General features: G+C 38.7%; 1 protein-coding gene across 4 annotated transcripts in view; it reads left to right on the forward strand.

Moving 5' to 3' along the window:
• TSPAN9 (tetraspanin 9) overlaps positions 1–8,662 on the forward strand; it is a 157,095-nt gene extending 148,433 nt beyond the window's left edge. For all 4 annotated transcript variants that reach the window (XM_065742357.1, XM_065742359.1, XM_065742358.1 and 1 more), the window contains 6 exons: positions 1,913–2,104; positions 3,522–3,596; positions 5,084–5,185; positions 7,473–7,604; positions 7,687–7,770; positions 8,573–8,662. In XM_065742357.1, coding sequence (XP_065598429.1) covers positions 1,913–2,104; positions 3,522–3,596; positions 5,084–5,185; positions 7,473–7,604; positions 7,687–7,770; positions 8,573–8,644 — 657 coding nt within the window. In that variant the 3' untranslated portion in view covers positions 8,645–8,662. The remainder of the gene's footprint in view (positions 1–1,912; positions 2,105–3,521; positions 3,597–5,083; positions 5,186–7,472; positions 7,605–7,686; positions 7,771–8,572) is intronic.
• Positions 8,663–14,197: the final 5,535 nt, after the last annotated feature.

Below are 14,197 nucleotides of genomic sequence, written 5' to 3' on the forward strand. Positions count from 1 at the left end.
GACTGCCCTGTGTTGTGGAGGGTTGTGGAGTCTCCTTCTCTGGAGATATTCAAGACCCCCCTGGACGCCTACCTGTGCAACCTGGTGTAGGGAACCTGCTTTGGCAGGGGGGTTGGACTTGATGATCTTTTGAGGTCCCTTCCAACCCCTACAATTCTGTGATTCTGTGTAATGAGGTTCAACAAGGCCAAGTGCAAGGTATAGCACTTAGATTGGGGCAATCCCAGTTATTTATACAGACTGAGGGAAGAACTCATGGAGAGCAGCCCTGCAGAGGACTGGGGAGTACTGGTGGACATGAGTCAGCAGGGTGCGCTTGCATCCCAGAAGGCCAACTATATCCCGGGCTGCATTAAAAAAGGGTTGGCCAGCAGGGAGAGGGATGTCCCTCTCTACTCTGCTCTTATGAGGCCCCATCTGGAGTACTGCATCCAGGCCTGGGGCCCCCAGCACAAGAAGGATGCAGAGCTCTTGGAACAAGTTCAGAGGTGGGTAACTAGGATGATCAGAGGGCCAGAACACCTCTCCTATGAAGAAAGGTTGAGGGAACTGGGCTTCTTTAGCTTGGAGAAGAGAAGGCTACAGAGAGAACTCCTTCAAATTGAAGGAGTGCATAAACTGAACATGGTGAGTGACATGAAAAATAACAAGAAGGCATCCTAAAGGTACGTTAGTCAGAAGAAAAAGGGAGTGTATCAGAGAGTGTACCCCTGCTGATAAAGTGAGAAGAGAGAACTGGCAACGATAGACATGGAGAAGGCTGAGGTATTAAATGATTTATTTGCATCTGTCTTCACAAGCAGTCATGCTTCCCACATTTCTCACGATCCTGACCATCATATTTGAAAATTTATGGATGTCAGGGGAACTCTCCAGTGACTGAAAGAAAGTTAAAAACTGTTTTTAAAAAAGGTAGAATGGAAGATCCAGAGAATTACAGGCTAGTGAGCCTCAAATCCATGACTTGAATGATCATTGAACAAATCCTCCTGGAAGCTATGTTAAGGCAGATACAAGATGACAAGGTGGTTCAAGACAGTCAGCACAGCTTCAACAAGGACAAGGACAGCCTGTACCTGTCCTTCTATGGTCTGGTAACATTCTATAATGACATCAGAAGACCAAGGAAGAGCAACTTATGTCATCTACTTGGACTTTTGGCAAGGGCTTTGGCATGCTCCTATACCACATTGTTATCTCTAAGTTGGAGAGATGAATGTGAAAGGTGGACTATTCAGTGGATAAGGAATTGGTTGGATAGTCACAGCCAGAAGGTTGTAGTCAGTGGCTCTATTATCAACTTTCAATTTTCTCTATGTTCTGCCACTGGCAGAGAGTAGTGGAAGTCGAGCTTCCTGTAGATAATAAACCTGTAAATCTGATTGATATTGAATATTGGCAAACAACATTAATGCTATGAGAACTCATCATAAAACTCATCCAGGCTAATGGGACATCATGACAAGTGTATATTGAAATGATAATGTTTTAATTACCTCCATGACTTCTTTGCTTTGCCTAGAATGAGGAGCTGTGGAACTGAATACTCTGAGAGACTGTAGATGACTGCACAAGTATGTGTGATGAGGAATTCTTTCAAATAATGTTTTTTTCCTTCCTACAGAAAACTTGCACTATGTTGTGTTGCTGGGAGACAAATTGGTAGCCCTGGCTTCATGTGCTCAGTCTTCAAAAATAGAGTTCTGCCATCCAGTGGCTTTTGACTAGATTTATGTCTAAATTTAGGAAAGGACATTTAGTTTAATTTTGTTTCAGCACCAAGCCAGAGAGAATATTACTACAGAACAGTTAACTGGGAATCTGCTTGAGAATTTCCTTGCTTCTAGAGGACAGAGCAAGGAGTCAGTGCCATTCATTTTAATGATTAAACCTTTATTTTATCTCTTTGCAGTTATGTGGCTGTGGGCTTCTGGGCGTGGGCATCTGGCTGTCAGTGTCACAAGGAAACTTCGCCACATTTTCTCCTAGCTTTCCATCACTTTCGGCTGCCAACCTAGTCATTGCCTTTGGCACAGTCATCATGGTCACTGGCTTTCTGGGGTGCCTAGGTGCTATCAAGGAAAACAAGTGCCTACTTTTGAGTGTAAGACATCAATACTTATTTTCATGAACACTTGCTTTGTGTTTATTTTATGAAAAAAAGAAATATTTTCACCAGTGCAAAAGCAGTCCTGTAGATCACTAACATTTCCCTTAACTTCCTGTCTTCTGTAGAATTGCAGTATGACATTCCACGGGTTTGGTCACAGTAATAAAACTTTTGGATGCCAGTCACAATTCCTCATGGCTATTTTCTGCTTTGTCTTTAGATAAGGCCTGTGTCAGATTGGTGGAAAGCATCTGAACTGAAGATAGGGTCTCTGCCTGGCATTACCATTAAAAAGAAATGTAAAAAAAAATAATAGTCTGGTAATTGGCAGCATTTGTCGAGCAAGGAAGCGTAGAGTTTGAGAACCCCTCTTAGAAAACACACCATGGATCTCTCCTCTTCCATAAACCCAGGTTTCATCATGATCCTCACCATTCTGAAGGTGAGAGAAGGGCTACTGAAGAAGACAAATTCCAATTTAATTGCAGTTTACGAATTGCAAGTGCTGTATTAATGAGGATCGTGTGAGTTTTTCATGTGAAAATGTCTCTCTTATATGATGTTGGGGAACAACTGAGCAGTATTCCCTATACCACTTCAGAAATTTAAACTGAAGGAGAAACATGCAGTATTCCACTCTCTGCTGGTTTTTTTTGGTATGTTGTTCAGCTATGAAAGGAAATAGAGAATAGTAATGGAGTCTGTGTTCTTCATTCTCATAAACTACAACACCAACAGAAACTATTTTCTTTTTTTAAGTATGTGTTTATACTCTTACAAGACTGCAGAAGTCTTGTAATACAGGTTATTGTGTATTTCTGACTTTTAGAGTTTACAGCACATCACCTTCCATTTCTTCCACTGTGTATATAGGGATGTCATAGCTATGTGGCATACCACTGGTAGTTAGAAGGTTGCTACTGGACATCAAGAGTAATTAGAAACTGTCGGAGCTCATACTTGGGCTGCCCCTTGCAGAGAGAGACTTCAACTACAGACAGTTAGAAGTAGAAATGCTGACTAATATAATGACTATTCAAACAGGTAGTCAGATCTAGTTTAAGCCCACCTACAAGGAAACCATTCCTGTAACACATCACATTTATCTCTGTGGTAATAGGTAGCATTTGATCTGTAGGTTGTATGAGGAAAAGAGAATGACTATGTGCATTGCTGAAACTTGAAAAATGATAGCAGAGCAAAATATAAGATTCAGAGATTGGTAAACAGTGTGCTTCCTCATCGATGGTGAGATCTACGTGAACTTTAGTGACAAGATAGTACTAACATAACTTGAACTGTTTGAATTCAAACTAGCATATTTTTGTCAGTAGAGGACAAGGCCTATAATCTTCAGTTCATCACTGTCTATTTTGCAAGTGTGTATTCACAGTTTTTTTCTTTGTTCTAGTTTTTCATCGTTTTGCTGGTAATTCTCCTGGCAGAGCTGGTATTGCTCATTTTGTTCTTTGTTTATATGGACAAGGTAAGCAAATATGACATACAGATTAATTATCTTTACTAGCAGGCAAACCAGGTTCAATTTGTTTTTGTTAGATGGAAGTGTGTGTGTTTTCTTTGCTCTTCAGTTTTGCAAAGGTTTATCCCTGAGATCTTGTCTGTTTTCTGTAAGCTGCTTCTGGGGAAAAAGGAAGGGAAGAAATGATAAGAAAAGCAAATAGGAGAAAACACTCCTCCCTGAAATAAAAGCCATGGTCCAAAGCCTTCTGTTTAATCTTATCCTAAATGTTAAGATACCCATCAACATAGCTATTAGATGACTCAGCAAAAAGTACCTGGGTCCTGGTTTGGACATGGTTGTCTTCTTAAGTCCAACACAGGACTGGAGGAGCAAGGAGCAAGTCTGGGGAGTGGATCGAGATGCAGCTTCTCATAAAGCCAATTGTAGGAAGTTAGCCTGCTGTCTAGTAATAGTTTAGTGAACTAGGTACTGCTTAGCAGCTTGGTAAGACTGGAAAAATCCTGGGGGAATTGGAGAGCTCTGTTTAACAGAGGACATCCCATGAGCATATCCAGACTCATTTCAAAACTGAGCTCTTTCCATACTGTATCTCTTCCCTGGTTGTCATGATGATGTCTGCCACTTTCAGGGACTTGGGGTGAACTACTGTTTTTGAATAAAATATGAAAGAGGAATGAAACAAAACTTAAAAAATAGTTGTCCTCAATGCCAGGATCTATATATAGGCTAACTATATTTTGCCATCTCACTGCTGAGTTGGCAAAACTGCAAACTGCTTCTTAGCTTTTTCCCAAATCTTCATTGGATTTGGCTGTCAGAATCAAGATACATTTCTGCTTACATCCAAGGTTCCAGGCTTGGACAGAAATTTATATCAGAAATAGAACAAAAGGAGATGGTAAGCATTCCAACTTCCTCCTCTGAAGCAAGAACACTGTTGAGAATTTTAAATCCTGCAAGCATGTCCCAACAAGTAGAAAAATGATAATGCCCTTTTTCAATTTATTTTATATTGGCTTTTGATTATAGCCTGCCTGAATCTGTGCAAGGAACAACAAAGGTAAGTTGGAGAGATTGAGACTCTGGTTTTAGAATATTAGCAAATTAAAGTAGGCCATAAGTTACTGTCAGGAGAGGCTCCTGTGATATATTGCTACCATCTGTCTGTGACAAAGTTAAAATAAGCTAAGCACATTTCTGCTGTAATTAGTTTGGATCAGATGATAACTACATGATGGACTCCTAGTAGTTGGGAAATTGTTTAAAATCTCATGAAAATTAATCCAGGAGTAATTAATCTGTGAGACAGACCTCACCTTGGCAGGTGCTTGGAAGACACATTATGAGAGTATTGAGGTTAAGAGAGATCTTTTCTGCCCATGTTAAGTTTGTGATGAGACAAAAGAAATGTATTACATATTCAGATCTTTACAATTTCATCCTTTCCTATAAATAGCAGTGCACTGACATTCTGTATTTGCATGATGCAGGTCAGTGAGAGTGCAAAGAAGGATTTGAAGGAAGGTATGAAGCTGTACAATTCAGAAAATAATGTTGGACTGAAAAATGCATGGAATATCATTCAAGCAGAGGTAAAAAGTTTTATCATTGGATAAAAATAGCAATTTGGCCAAAAAGTTGCCAGTCTGTTAACTGAAAGATTTGTTCTCAGTTTACAAGATAGCTAGTGTAGGCTTTGATATCTGGTCTTGCACTCAAATGTCCAGGATGTACTCTGAAACTCAGGATCAAAGAATATATTGCAAGGTGAAAATTGCTTACCTCTGTGTGAGATCTCTGTGCTAGTCACATGGAAGTACAGTCTGAAACAGAGGAAAAGCAGCAAAACCTGCATATGTGGAACAGTTTAGGACTTGTAGGCAAATGCAAATTACCTTATGTTTTGGCATTTGGGCTCATGACACTGAAATAAAAATGCTAACACACCTTGGATATAGGTCTGCTTTTTTTTTAATTTTTTTTTATGTCATTACATAATTTACTTTTAGATATCAATAGGTGCGCACACACACACACACACACACAAAACAAACAAACAAACAAACAAAAAACAATGGTTTAGAGGATGTAAAGAAGTGGTTCAGTTTCTGGTAGGATTATGGAAGAGATCATGGAACAGATATTCCTGAAAGCTAATCTGAAACATATGGAAGGCAAGGAGGTGGTTAGAGACAGCTAACATGGCATCACCCTTGACAGATCATGTCTGATCCATCTATTGTCCTTCTCTGATGGAGTGACTGCATCAGTGGACAAGGAAGGGCTACTGATGTCTTCAAGCTGGATTTCTGTTAGGCCCCTATGATATTCTTACAACTAAATTGGAAGCCTATGGGTCTGATAGATGGGTTGTTAGATGGCTAAGGAATTGGCTGAATGGCTGCATCTGAAGAGTCATAGTCAAATGGCTCCATGTCCAATGGAACCCAGTAATGAGTGGTGCCCCTCCAAGATCTCTACTGTGACCAATACTAGTAAATATCTTCATCACTGACATAAGTAGTGGGATTGAATGCACCCTCAGCAAGTTCATGTATGACACCAAGCTGAGTGCTGCAACTAACACTTCAAAGGAAAGGGATTTCATCCAGAGGGACTTTAGCAGGCTTGAGGACTGGGCCCACGTGAGCCTCTTGAAAGAGGCCAAGTCAGGTAAGGCCAAGTAAGACCAAGGTCCTGAACCTGGGTTGAGACAATCCCTGATATCAACACTGACTGGTTAATGAATCAATGGAGTACAGCCCTCCAAAGAAGGACTTTGGGATGCTGATGGATGAAAAATTGGAAATAAGATGACAATGCGCGCTTGCAGCCCAAAAAGCCAATTGTATCCTGGGTGCTTCAAAAGAAATGTGGCCAAGAAGTTGAGAGAGATGATTCTCTGTAGTACTTCACTCTTGTGAGACCTCAGCCTGCAGTTCTTTATCTACAGTGCAAGAAATTCGGGGATCTGTTACAGCAGGTCTAAAAGAGAGCCACAGGAAATGGTCAGAGGCTGAAACTCGTCTCCTATGAAGAAAGGCTGAGTGAGTTGTTTTTTTTTTCATAAGCCTGGAACAGAGAAGGCATCAAGGAGTCCTCATTACAGCCTTCTAATGTATAAAGTCAGCTTGTATGAATGACTGAGAAATACTTTTCTACTATACTACTAGAGTGTGTAGTGACAGAACAAGAAGTAATGGTTTTAAACTGACAGAGAGTAGATTTAGGTTGGATATAAGGAAGAAATTCTTCACTATGAAGGTGGTTAGATACTGGAGGAAGTTGTCCAGAATAGTAGTGATGGCTTGTCATTAGAGGTATTAGAACTCAGGTTGGACAGGGCTTCAAGCAGTGAAAGGTATCCTGGCATGTGACAGGAAATAGATGACATTTAGGGATTCCTTCTAACACAAACCATTGTATGATACTATGATTTGTGGGAATACAAGAAAGTATATTCAGAGCAGAAGCTGTGGAACAAGATAAACAGCATGAGAAAGGAAGGCTGAGAACCAGTGGCACTCTAGAAGAAAAGAAAAACAAATTCAAGTAAGCTGCATGGTGGCCACATTATAATGACCTTGATTGGAGTAAGAGAGGGTCGCTTGGTATGACTTGTGACCCTGATTGGATAAGCACCTGCATGCGTGGTTAAGGAGTGTTTGTGGAATGTTTTGTTGACATGTAAAGGTGAGTGGGAAAGTTAAAAGAGAAAACTTGTGAATAAGGGATGTTTGAACCTATAATAAACTCTTTGAATCATCCACATCTGAGTCTGTGCCTCGGATGCTGCAATTATTCTAACTAAAAGTTTGTGATGCTGTACTTTTCACAAATTATGTATAGTTAAGCTAATTTATTTATCTTTTACCATAGATGAAATGCTGTGGTGTAAATGACTTTACAGATTGGTACCCAGTACTGGGAGAAAACATTGTCCCAGACCGATGTTGTACAGAAAACTCCCAAGATTGTGGTCGGAATTCCACTGAATTAGTGTGGAAAACGGTAAGGTCAGGTCATAAGGAAAAAATAGAGGGAATGCATATGAAAGAAATGTAACCTTAAGAATTCAATTTTCATCTTACAGGGATGTTATGAAAGAGTTATGACTTGGTTTGATGAGAATAAGCATGTCCTTGGCTCGATTGGGGTGTGCATCCTTATAATGCAGGTAATGCTGGTATGATGTGTGTCAGTGCAGATCTGACTTGCTCTGAACATTCTTGTTTCTGTTATGTGAAAAGTGGTCCTCAGCCACTTTGAGTTCGATCATGTTTTCAAAAACGTCGGATTCTATGAGCTCTTTTGAGGCTTTATCTTTGTAAAGAATGCAGATCAGTCATCACACTGACCCTCACAGAAGACATGATACAACGAGATTTCACTTATCTGTGTTTTGACTTCAGAGCACTGCTTTGGGGTTACCAGGTTTAGTATCCATTTGTTACAGTCTCTTAGAGACTTTTCTTTTTTAAAAAATTTGGAAGCAAGTTATGGAAATTGACAAAATGAGTTAAATCATAGCTGCTGAACTGAATAACTTAGTATAAGCATAAAAAAGAAAAGGTGGAAGTATCAACAAAGTCTGATATTATTTGGGCACTCATGCATAACTGCTGTACTTTTTACAGATTGACAAAATATGATGTTTTCAGTCACAGGTTTTTTGGCTAATTGAGCACAAGACTTTGGGTAAAAAGAAAAGTGACATGTATATTTTTCTGAAATCTTTTTTGCATGTGTGACAAAGACCCCTGAGAACTTTTTGCCTTCATCACTGCTTTAACAGATAATATATCTTCAGGCATTGCTGCGTGCCTTCATAATATGCATCCTGGTTTACTTATCAGTATTGAAGTCTGAGAAATCTGACTATTGTAGAATGACTTTTAAAACTGAAGTTGGACCATGAACATGGGTAGTGCAGTTTTGGCCATCTTGTACTGAAGCCTTTATTGTTTGCTTTCCTTCAGATTCTTGGTATGGCCTTCTCCATGACACTCTTCCAGCAGATTCACAGGACTGGCAAAAAATATGATGCCTAAAGCCTATGAAACATTATCACATCATCATTAAAATGAACTAAAGGAGTGACTGCGAAGAGTATCAAGCTAATCCCTGCTGAGGGAATCTGTCCCACTCACTGATCTACTTTGTTGTTACTTGTACAGTTATTATCATAACTTGTTATTTGATTCATATTTTTGTCTGTTTCACATTTGCCACTTATTTGCCAAAGAGTGGGGGGAAGCCCCCAAACAAATGGATTTTCTACACAAAACCATATATCTGTTCTAAGACTATTCCCTAGATTTAAGAAAACATTTTGCTCTACCACTACCTGCTATATGTGCAAAAATTATATATGTTAAACTTTAAGGGAGAATTCTTCAAAGTCTTCCGTTTCGCTTTCAACCTTTATGTTCAGTTCACTGGAAGTCTTCAAAAAGCCACTCTAACTGGGAGTCCTATGATTTGGAGCTGCTTTGCTTTGCCTTGCAGCTTCTTGTAGTTGATGGTGTATACTTTTTTGTTATGATAATGATGATGATTATGATTATGATAAATATAGCTTAGAATTTAGTAGCATGATTTATGGCTTCTTACTATATTTGTTTATATACATTTATTGTGCATTAGTGTGGAAACCACTGTGCAATCACCCGAGGATGTGTTTTTCCCAGTTGACAGTTGGGGACAGATAAAGATACTGTTTGCCAAGATCATGAGGAGCTTCCTATAAGCCTAAATTTCAGTGTTTTTACCCAGTCAAAGAAGGCTGTGGCTCTGTAATTGATGACCCTTATTAGACTGCTTTGATATTATGCTACTTTGAAATCTGCAAGTGCTGGCAAAGCAAGTGAATTCTCCCTGGCATAAAGTAGAAAGGTTGCAGTCTGACCTGCTGGCCATTTGGCAACAAGACTTCACAGACTGTATTATCTATTTTAGAAAGTTTGCCTAAAGCACAGCATGCTACTAGATATTAGAAAGAGGGATCACAATTTTATACAATTTTGTCATGCTATGCCTTTAAAGTGATGGGATTGTCTGGACTGGAAAAGTTTTCTCTGGACAGAGAGGAACATGAATTTTATTAAAGAAGACCAGAGTCAGAAAAGGGGCAGTTTCCAAAGAAGACTCAGAAAGACTACATACTGTCACACCTTCAGCACAGAATTGGTTCATGCTGGGAGACTGCAAAGTCTACCCAGCGAGGTGATCCAGAGTTCACTGGGATGTTATGCATATTTTTAGCCACTTTCTGGCTACAAATTTTGAACAAAAATTCTAGTTTGAATGCTGTTTCATTGAAAGGCAATGCTATTTACTTTATTCATTATTTTTATTTTTATTTTTATTTTTAATTTTAATTTTTTTTTTAGATCTTTCCTAGTTTTTACAGTTTTGTGAAGGAAGAAGAAAAAGCCATTGGAGGCACTTGCGATTTAACACTGGTCAGGGCTCAACTCATCTCTGACAGGAATTCTACTGTTTATATTAGCATCAGTTAGAAGGGACCTTTGTAGATTACCTCATCCAATGTCACTCTCAAAAGAACTCTGTGACCTATATGAGGTGGAGTTGACTGTGATGTTATTAGACTGAATAACAGAAACTGCCAAGGGTAGAGTTTGCATGCTTCTGTGGTACCTCTTTCAGAGCCGTGGCATGTCAAACTACTCCTGTGATAAACACATTTCTCCTAATGTCCAGTCTGAATATTTATGCTCTAAACTCTTAAAATATATTGGTTTCATTGTGTAATTCAGCCAGTCTTTTCATGATGGGCTGAAATAACTGCTGGGCCACTTCCTATCAGGAAAGCATTAGTCCCCTCTTTATCTTCTTAAGAGGTTACTAATCTTAAATGGCCCTTGTCCACATGAGCATGATGCCTTATGTTTCATAAATCTCTTGTTTACCATTGAAGCACCATATGGGCTCAGCTATTCAATTTGCATTGCTCTTGAAATTCAGGGAAGAAGTAGAAGGGAAGCACAGCAACTACATGTCCAGTTTTAATTCCATTTCTAACAAAAATTGGGACCAAGAGCATCTGAGTCTCACTGGAGATGTTGCTCATCAAAAAAAGGGCTCTGATGCCCAGTGTACTTGCTGCTACATGTAAGACTGTATACTTAATTACTAAAATATGTTCCTATTTCTACAAGATAATACAGAACAATTTTCATCTAATGACTCTGTTACTCTCCCTTTGGACAGAGATGCTTTGCTTCCTTTAATTTTCTCTGAGGTTCAAGAAGAACAAGATGCATCATATCACATCTGTCCTTTTGAGTTGCACAGTGGTACCTCCTCCAACTTAAATTTCAATCTACATACAGTTTTTGAACAAAAAGAATTAGTGAATAGGAAAGTAAAAAATAATAATAAAAAATGCATAACACAGATAAAAAATAGTTGTAAATTTGACTATTTTGCCTTCAATCCAGACTTATTTTTGTAGAATGCTTCATTCCATTTCACAATCTAAAAATAAACAACATAGATCCCAAAGTCTTTTTCTAAAGACTACTTTTATCATTCTAAGCACAATATTAATTGAGGTAGTTACACAAGTTTTGTGTATTTATCTCTGTGAAGCCACTCTATAGTAAGGTAGGTAGTCAAGAGCAGGGCTGATTTGTGTCTCTAGCTGACATTGATGTGGGAGAATATGGGCATCCTGAAAGGAGAAGAAAAGTAATGCCATTTTCTAGGCAACAAAAACATCCTTGAAAAGTGTGAGGCTGCATCAGTAAGTTTGTCAGGGAAGGCACTGACTGTCTTGTAATTGTTTGGTCAAAGGGGGCTTTGTCTCATGTATGTATGCACTTTTCTTGCTTACACTGTCTGTTTTCCCCAAATACCATTTTTGTTATTCAGCTACAAGTTTTTTAGATTTTAAAATGTAAAAGAAAAAGAAAAAAAAAAGTGATAATTGAGCAAAAAAGTATTTAGCATACACAAATATTGATTTGCATAAATACAAACCTCTCTGCATCTCTAATTCATGAAAGCACAGTTCAAGTGTGTGAAAATGCTATTTCTTTGAGTATTTCTTCAGTCTCTCTCATCATGCTTTATGTTCGGAAGCTGCATCAGCACTTGTCAGAGACATTGGGAAAACTGTTTAAAGGAAACTCTGCTTGAAAACTGTGGAAGTGATAGCACTGAATTATGTTCCCTCTTGGTGGTACCACAGTTTTTAGTTATAGGAATCACAGGTGGAAAGCACCGAAAAGAGCACACAGTTAAATAGCACATGAGATGTTAAAAATAATGGCATAAATTTATAAATGATAACAGGAGATTATTTTGTATGTGATGCATTGAGTTCTCGTCCTATAGTCAATTTATGCCACCTCTTACCTGTGTCCCTCCCCACTGTCTTCATTATTATTAGTATACATGGACTACAAACACACAGGGGAAATGCAAACAGAAGACAGCTCCTCATGATCTTTCTTGGGCAGTATGTTGGTCAGATATAGAGAACACAAGAAAGGAAAGAGTATTTTCCTAGAAGATGGTTTCTGGGAGCAGCATGGAATAGGGCACACATACTTATGTAACTTCCTTTTATAGGGTCGAACAGCTTCATCCTGTAGCTTATGTGGGGAAACATGGAGTTGTTTCAGGCTAGCCATCTGCTGTGCAGTAGATAGTAGACACAAAGAAACAACACGCCATTCCCACCAGGTAATGTTTGCACCAGTGTTATTTCTATGCAATACCTTGTTTTTGTTTATTTTTTTGGTTTTTTTTTTTTTTGCCTTTATATAAGTTTTTTAATAGGATGATACACAAATAAAGGATATTTTAAAAGGTACTTCTTGTAGTTCATTTCTTTCCTGCACTCTATCACTAAAATCAAAAGTGTACAAAAGCAAACAAACAAAACAACCTAAAAGATGACTCACAGAGATCCATTCCTACATAAACATCTCTGTGATTCTACAGGAGGTGCTTGAATGCAGAAGAAAGATGTGGCTCAAATGAAGGGCTGGAGCCAGAGAATATCTGCATAGAAATGGAGATGTAATGAAGCAGGAGAGAACTAGAATTTGAAGACACTTAAGTAGTTTAGAGTATCTATGTGTTGAGTGAGTGGAAGCTAGTAAAGTATGACCACTGAAATATTGTGTCTTGCAATCCACGGGTTGGAAGGAAACTGGAACTTCCGTGCTGTTTAGTATGTGAGTTGAGTGTGAATCGAAGACAGGTGCACAGAAGATTAACAGCAAAGTTTTGTTGCTATTAAATCAGGTATTCTTTATTAGCAGCGCCGGGAAGCACTGGGGATATTTGTACCATAAGCATTTCAAAGATAACATGATTAAGAGTCCGTTATATTTCCACAGATAGAATATATTCATCAGTTACACTTGAGACAAATTAACATATACTCACCTATCTCAGGTAGTGATTTATGAGGTCTCCAGTCTTCTATTCCATGATCTCTTCTGCCATCTAGCTTTGTTTTACCATCGTGACAGTCCAACCTACAGTCTTCATCCAATGGATTTCCTCTCTTGTCCTTTAGATGAACTTTCTTCATCAAGGCACCAAAATCATAACATTTGCTCACTTAGCTCTCATTCATTATTTCTGGACATCTGCTCATCCTCAGATCGAGATAAGGTTGGCAACCTGTCTTTAAATGATATATGTATACTAGGATGTTAACCTGGCTTTTAATGACATCCTGGAGCGTAGAAGATAAGGAGGATAGAGCAGAGTATCTTGATGTCTGCCTGTTGCATCCCAGCCTAATCCCACGGTGAGACAATTTGGCCTTCTGTGGAGGCCTTGGCTTTCATTATTGTGTTTCTTTTGCTGAGGGTCTCTTGTCAGAACAGAACAGCCTTACAACATGCTTTCTAGTCTGTAATACTACATCCATACTATTTGCAACATCGGAAAGCTATTACAGTTTTGAAAGAATCAATCACACAATACAATTCAACAACTTTATTTCTAAAATATGCTACTAAAATATATGGCATTTCTACTTTTTCATATAATCTATTTGTGAAAACAAGTTATAAAATACATTATGCTCCAATTCAAGTGAAGAAGGGTGGAGTTGGAAATTTTACCGTAGGCTAGAATTGGGGAAAGTATGTGAGGTGAGAGTTGAGGGGCCTGGAATTGGAGAGTAATTGCAGTCAGAATTAGAAGACAAAGTTTTGATGGAAAGATGAAAGGAATGGGTATGGAAGCCATGCATGTTAAGAGGAGGATAAATGGAATTTTAAGTTGAAAAGTATGTTGGGAGTGTGAGATCAGGAGGAAAGGGTATGCCAGAGAAGCAGAGAAAAGATTGACATTGGAAGGTGCACATTCTGAGGGAAAAAGAGACAGGAGGTACAGTGTAAGATAACACGAAGAATTCTAAAGCAAGAGGATATCTGCGTTGAGGGAGACTTAATGATACTATGATTCCATTCATTTCTCCAGTGACAGCAGTGTTCTGAGAATAAATTTCTTTTCAGCTTTCACTTGGTTTTAGCAGCCCTTTCTGAACCTCAGTCCAGCTGTAGTCATTCTGTCAACCCTAACCAAAATCTGAACTGACCCATAGTCCAAAG

Source organism: Cyrtonyx montezumae, unplaced genomic scaffold, assembly GCF_038088225.1.
Source record: "Cyrtonyx montezumae isolate F1298 unplaced genomic scaffold, pur_monq_1.0 scaffold_3, whole genome shotgun sequence".
Classification (NCBI taxonomy): domain Eukaryota; kingdom Metazoa; phylum Chordata; class Aves; order Galliformes; family Odontophoridae; genus Cyrtonyx; species Cyrtonyx montezumae.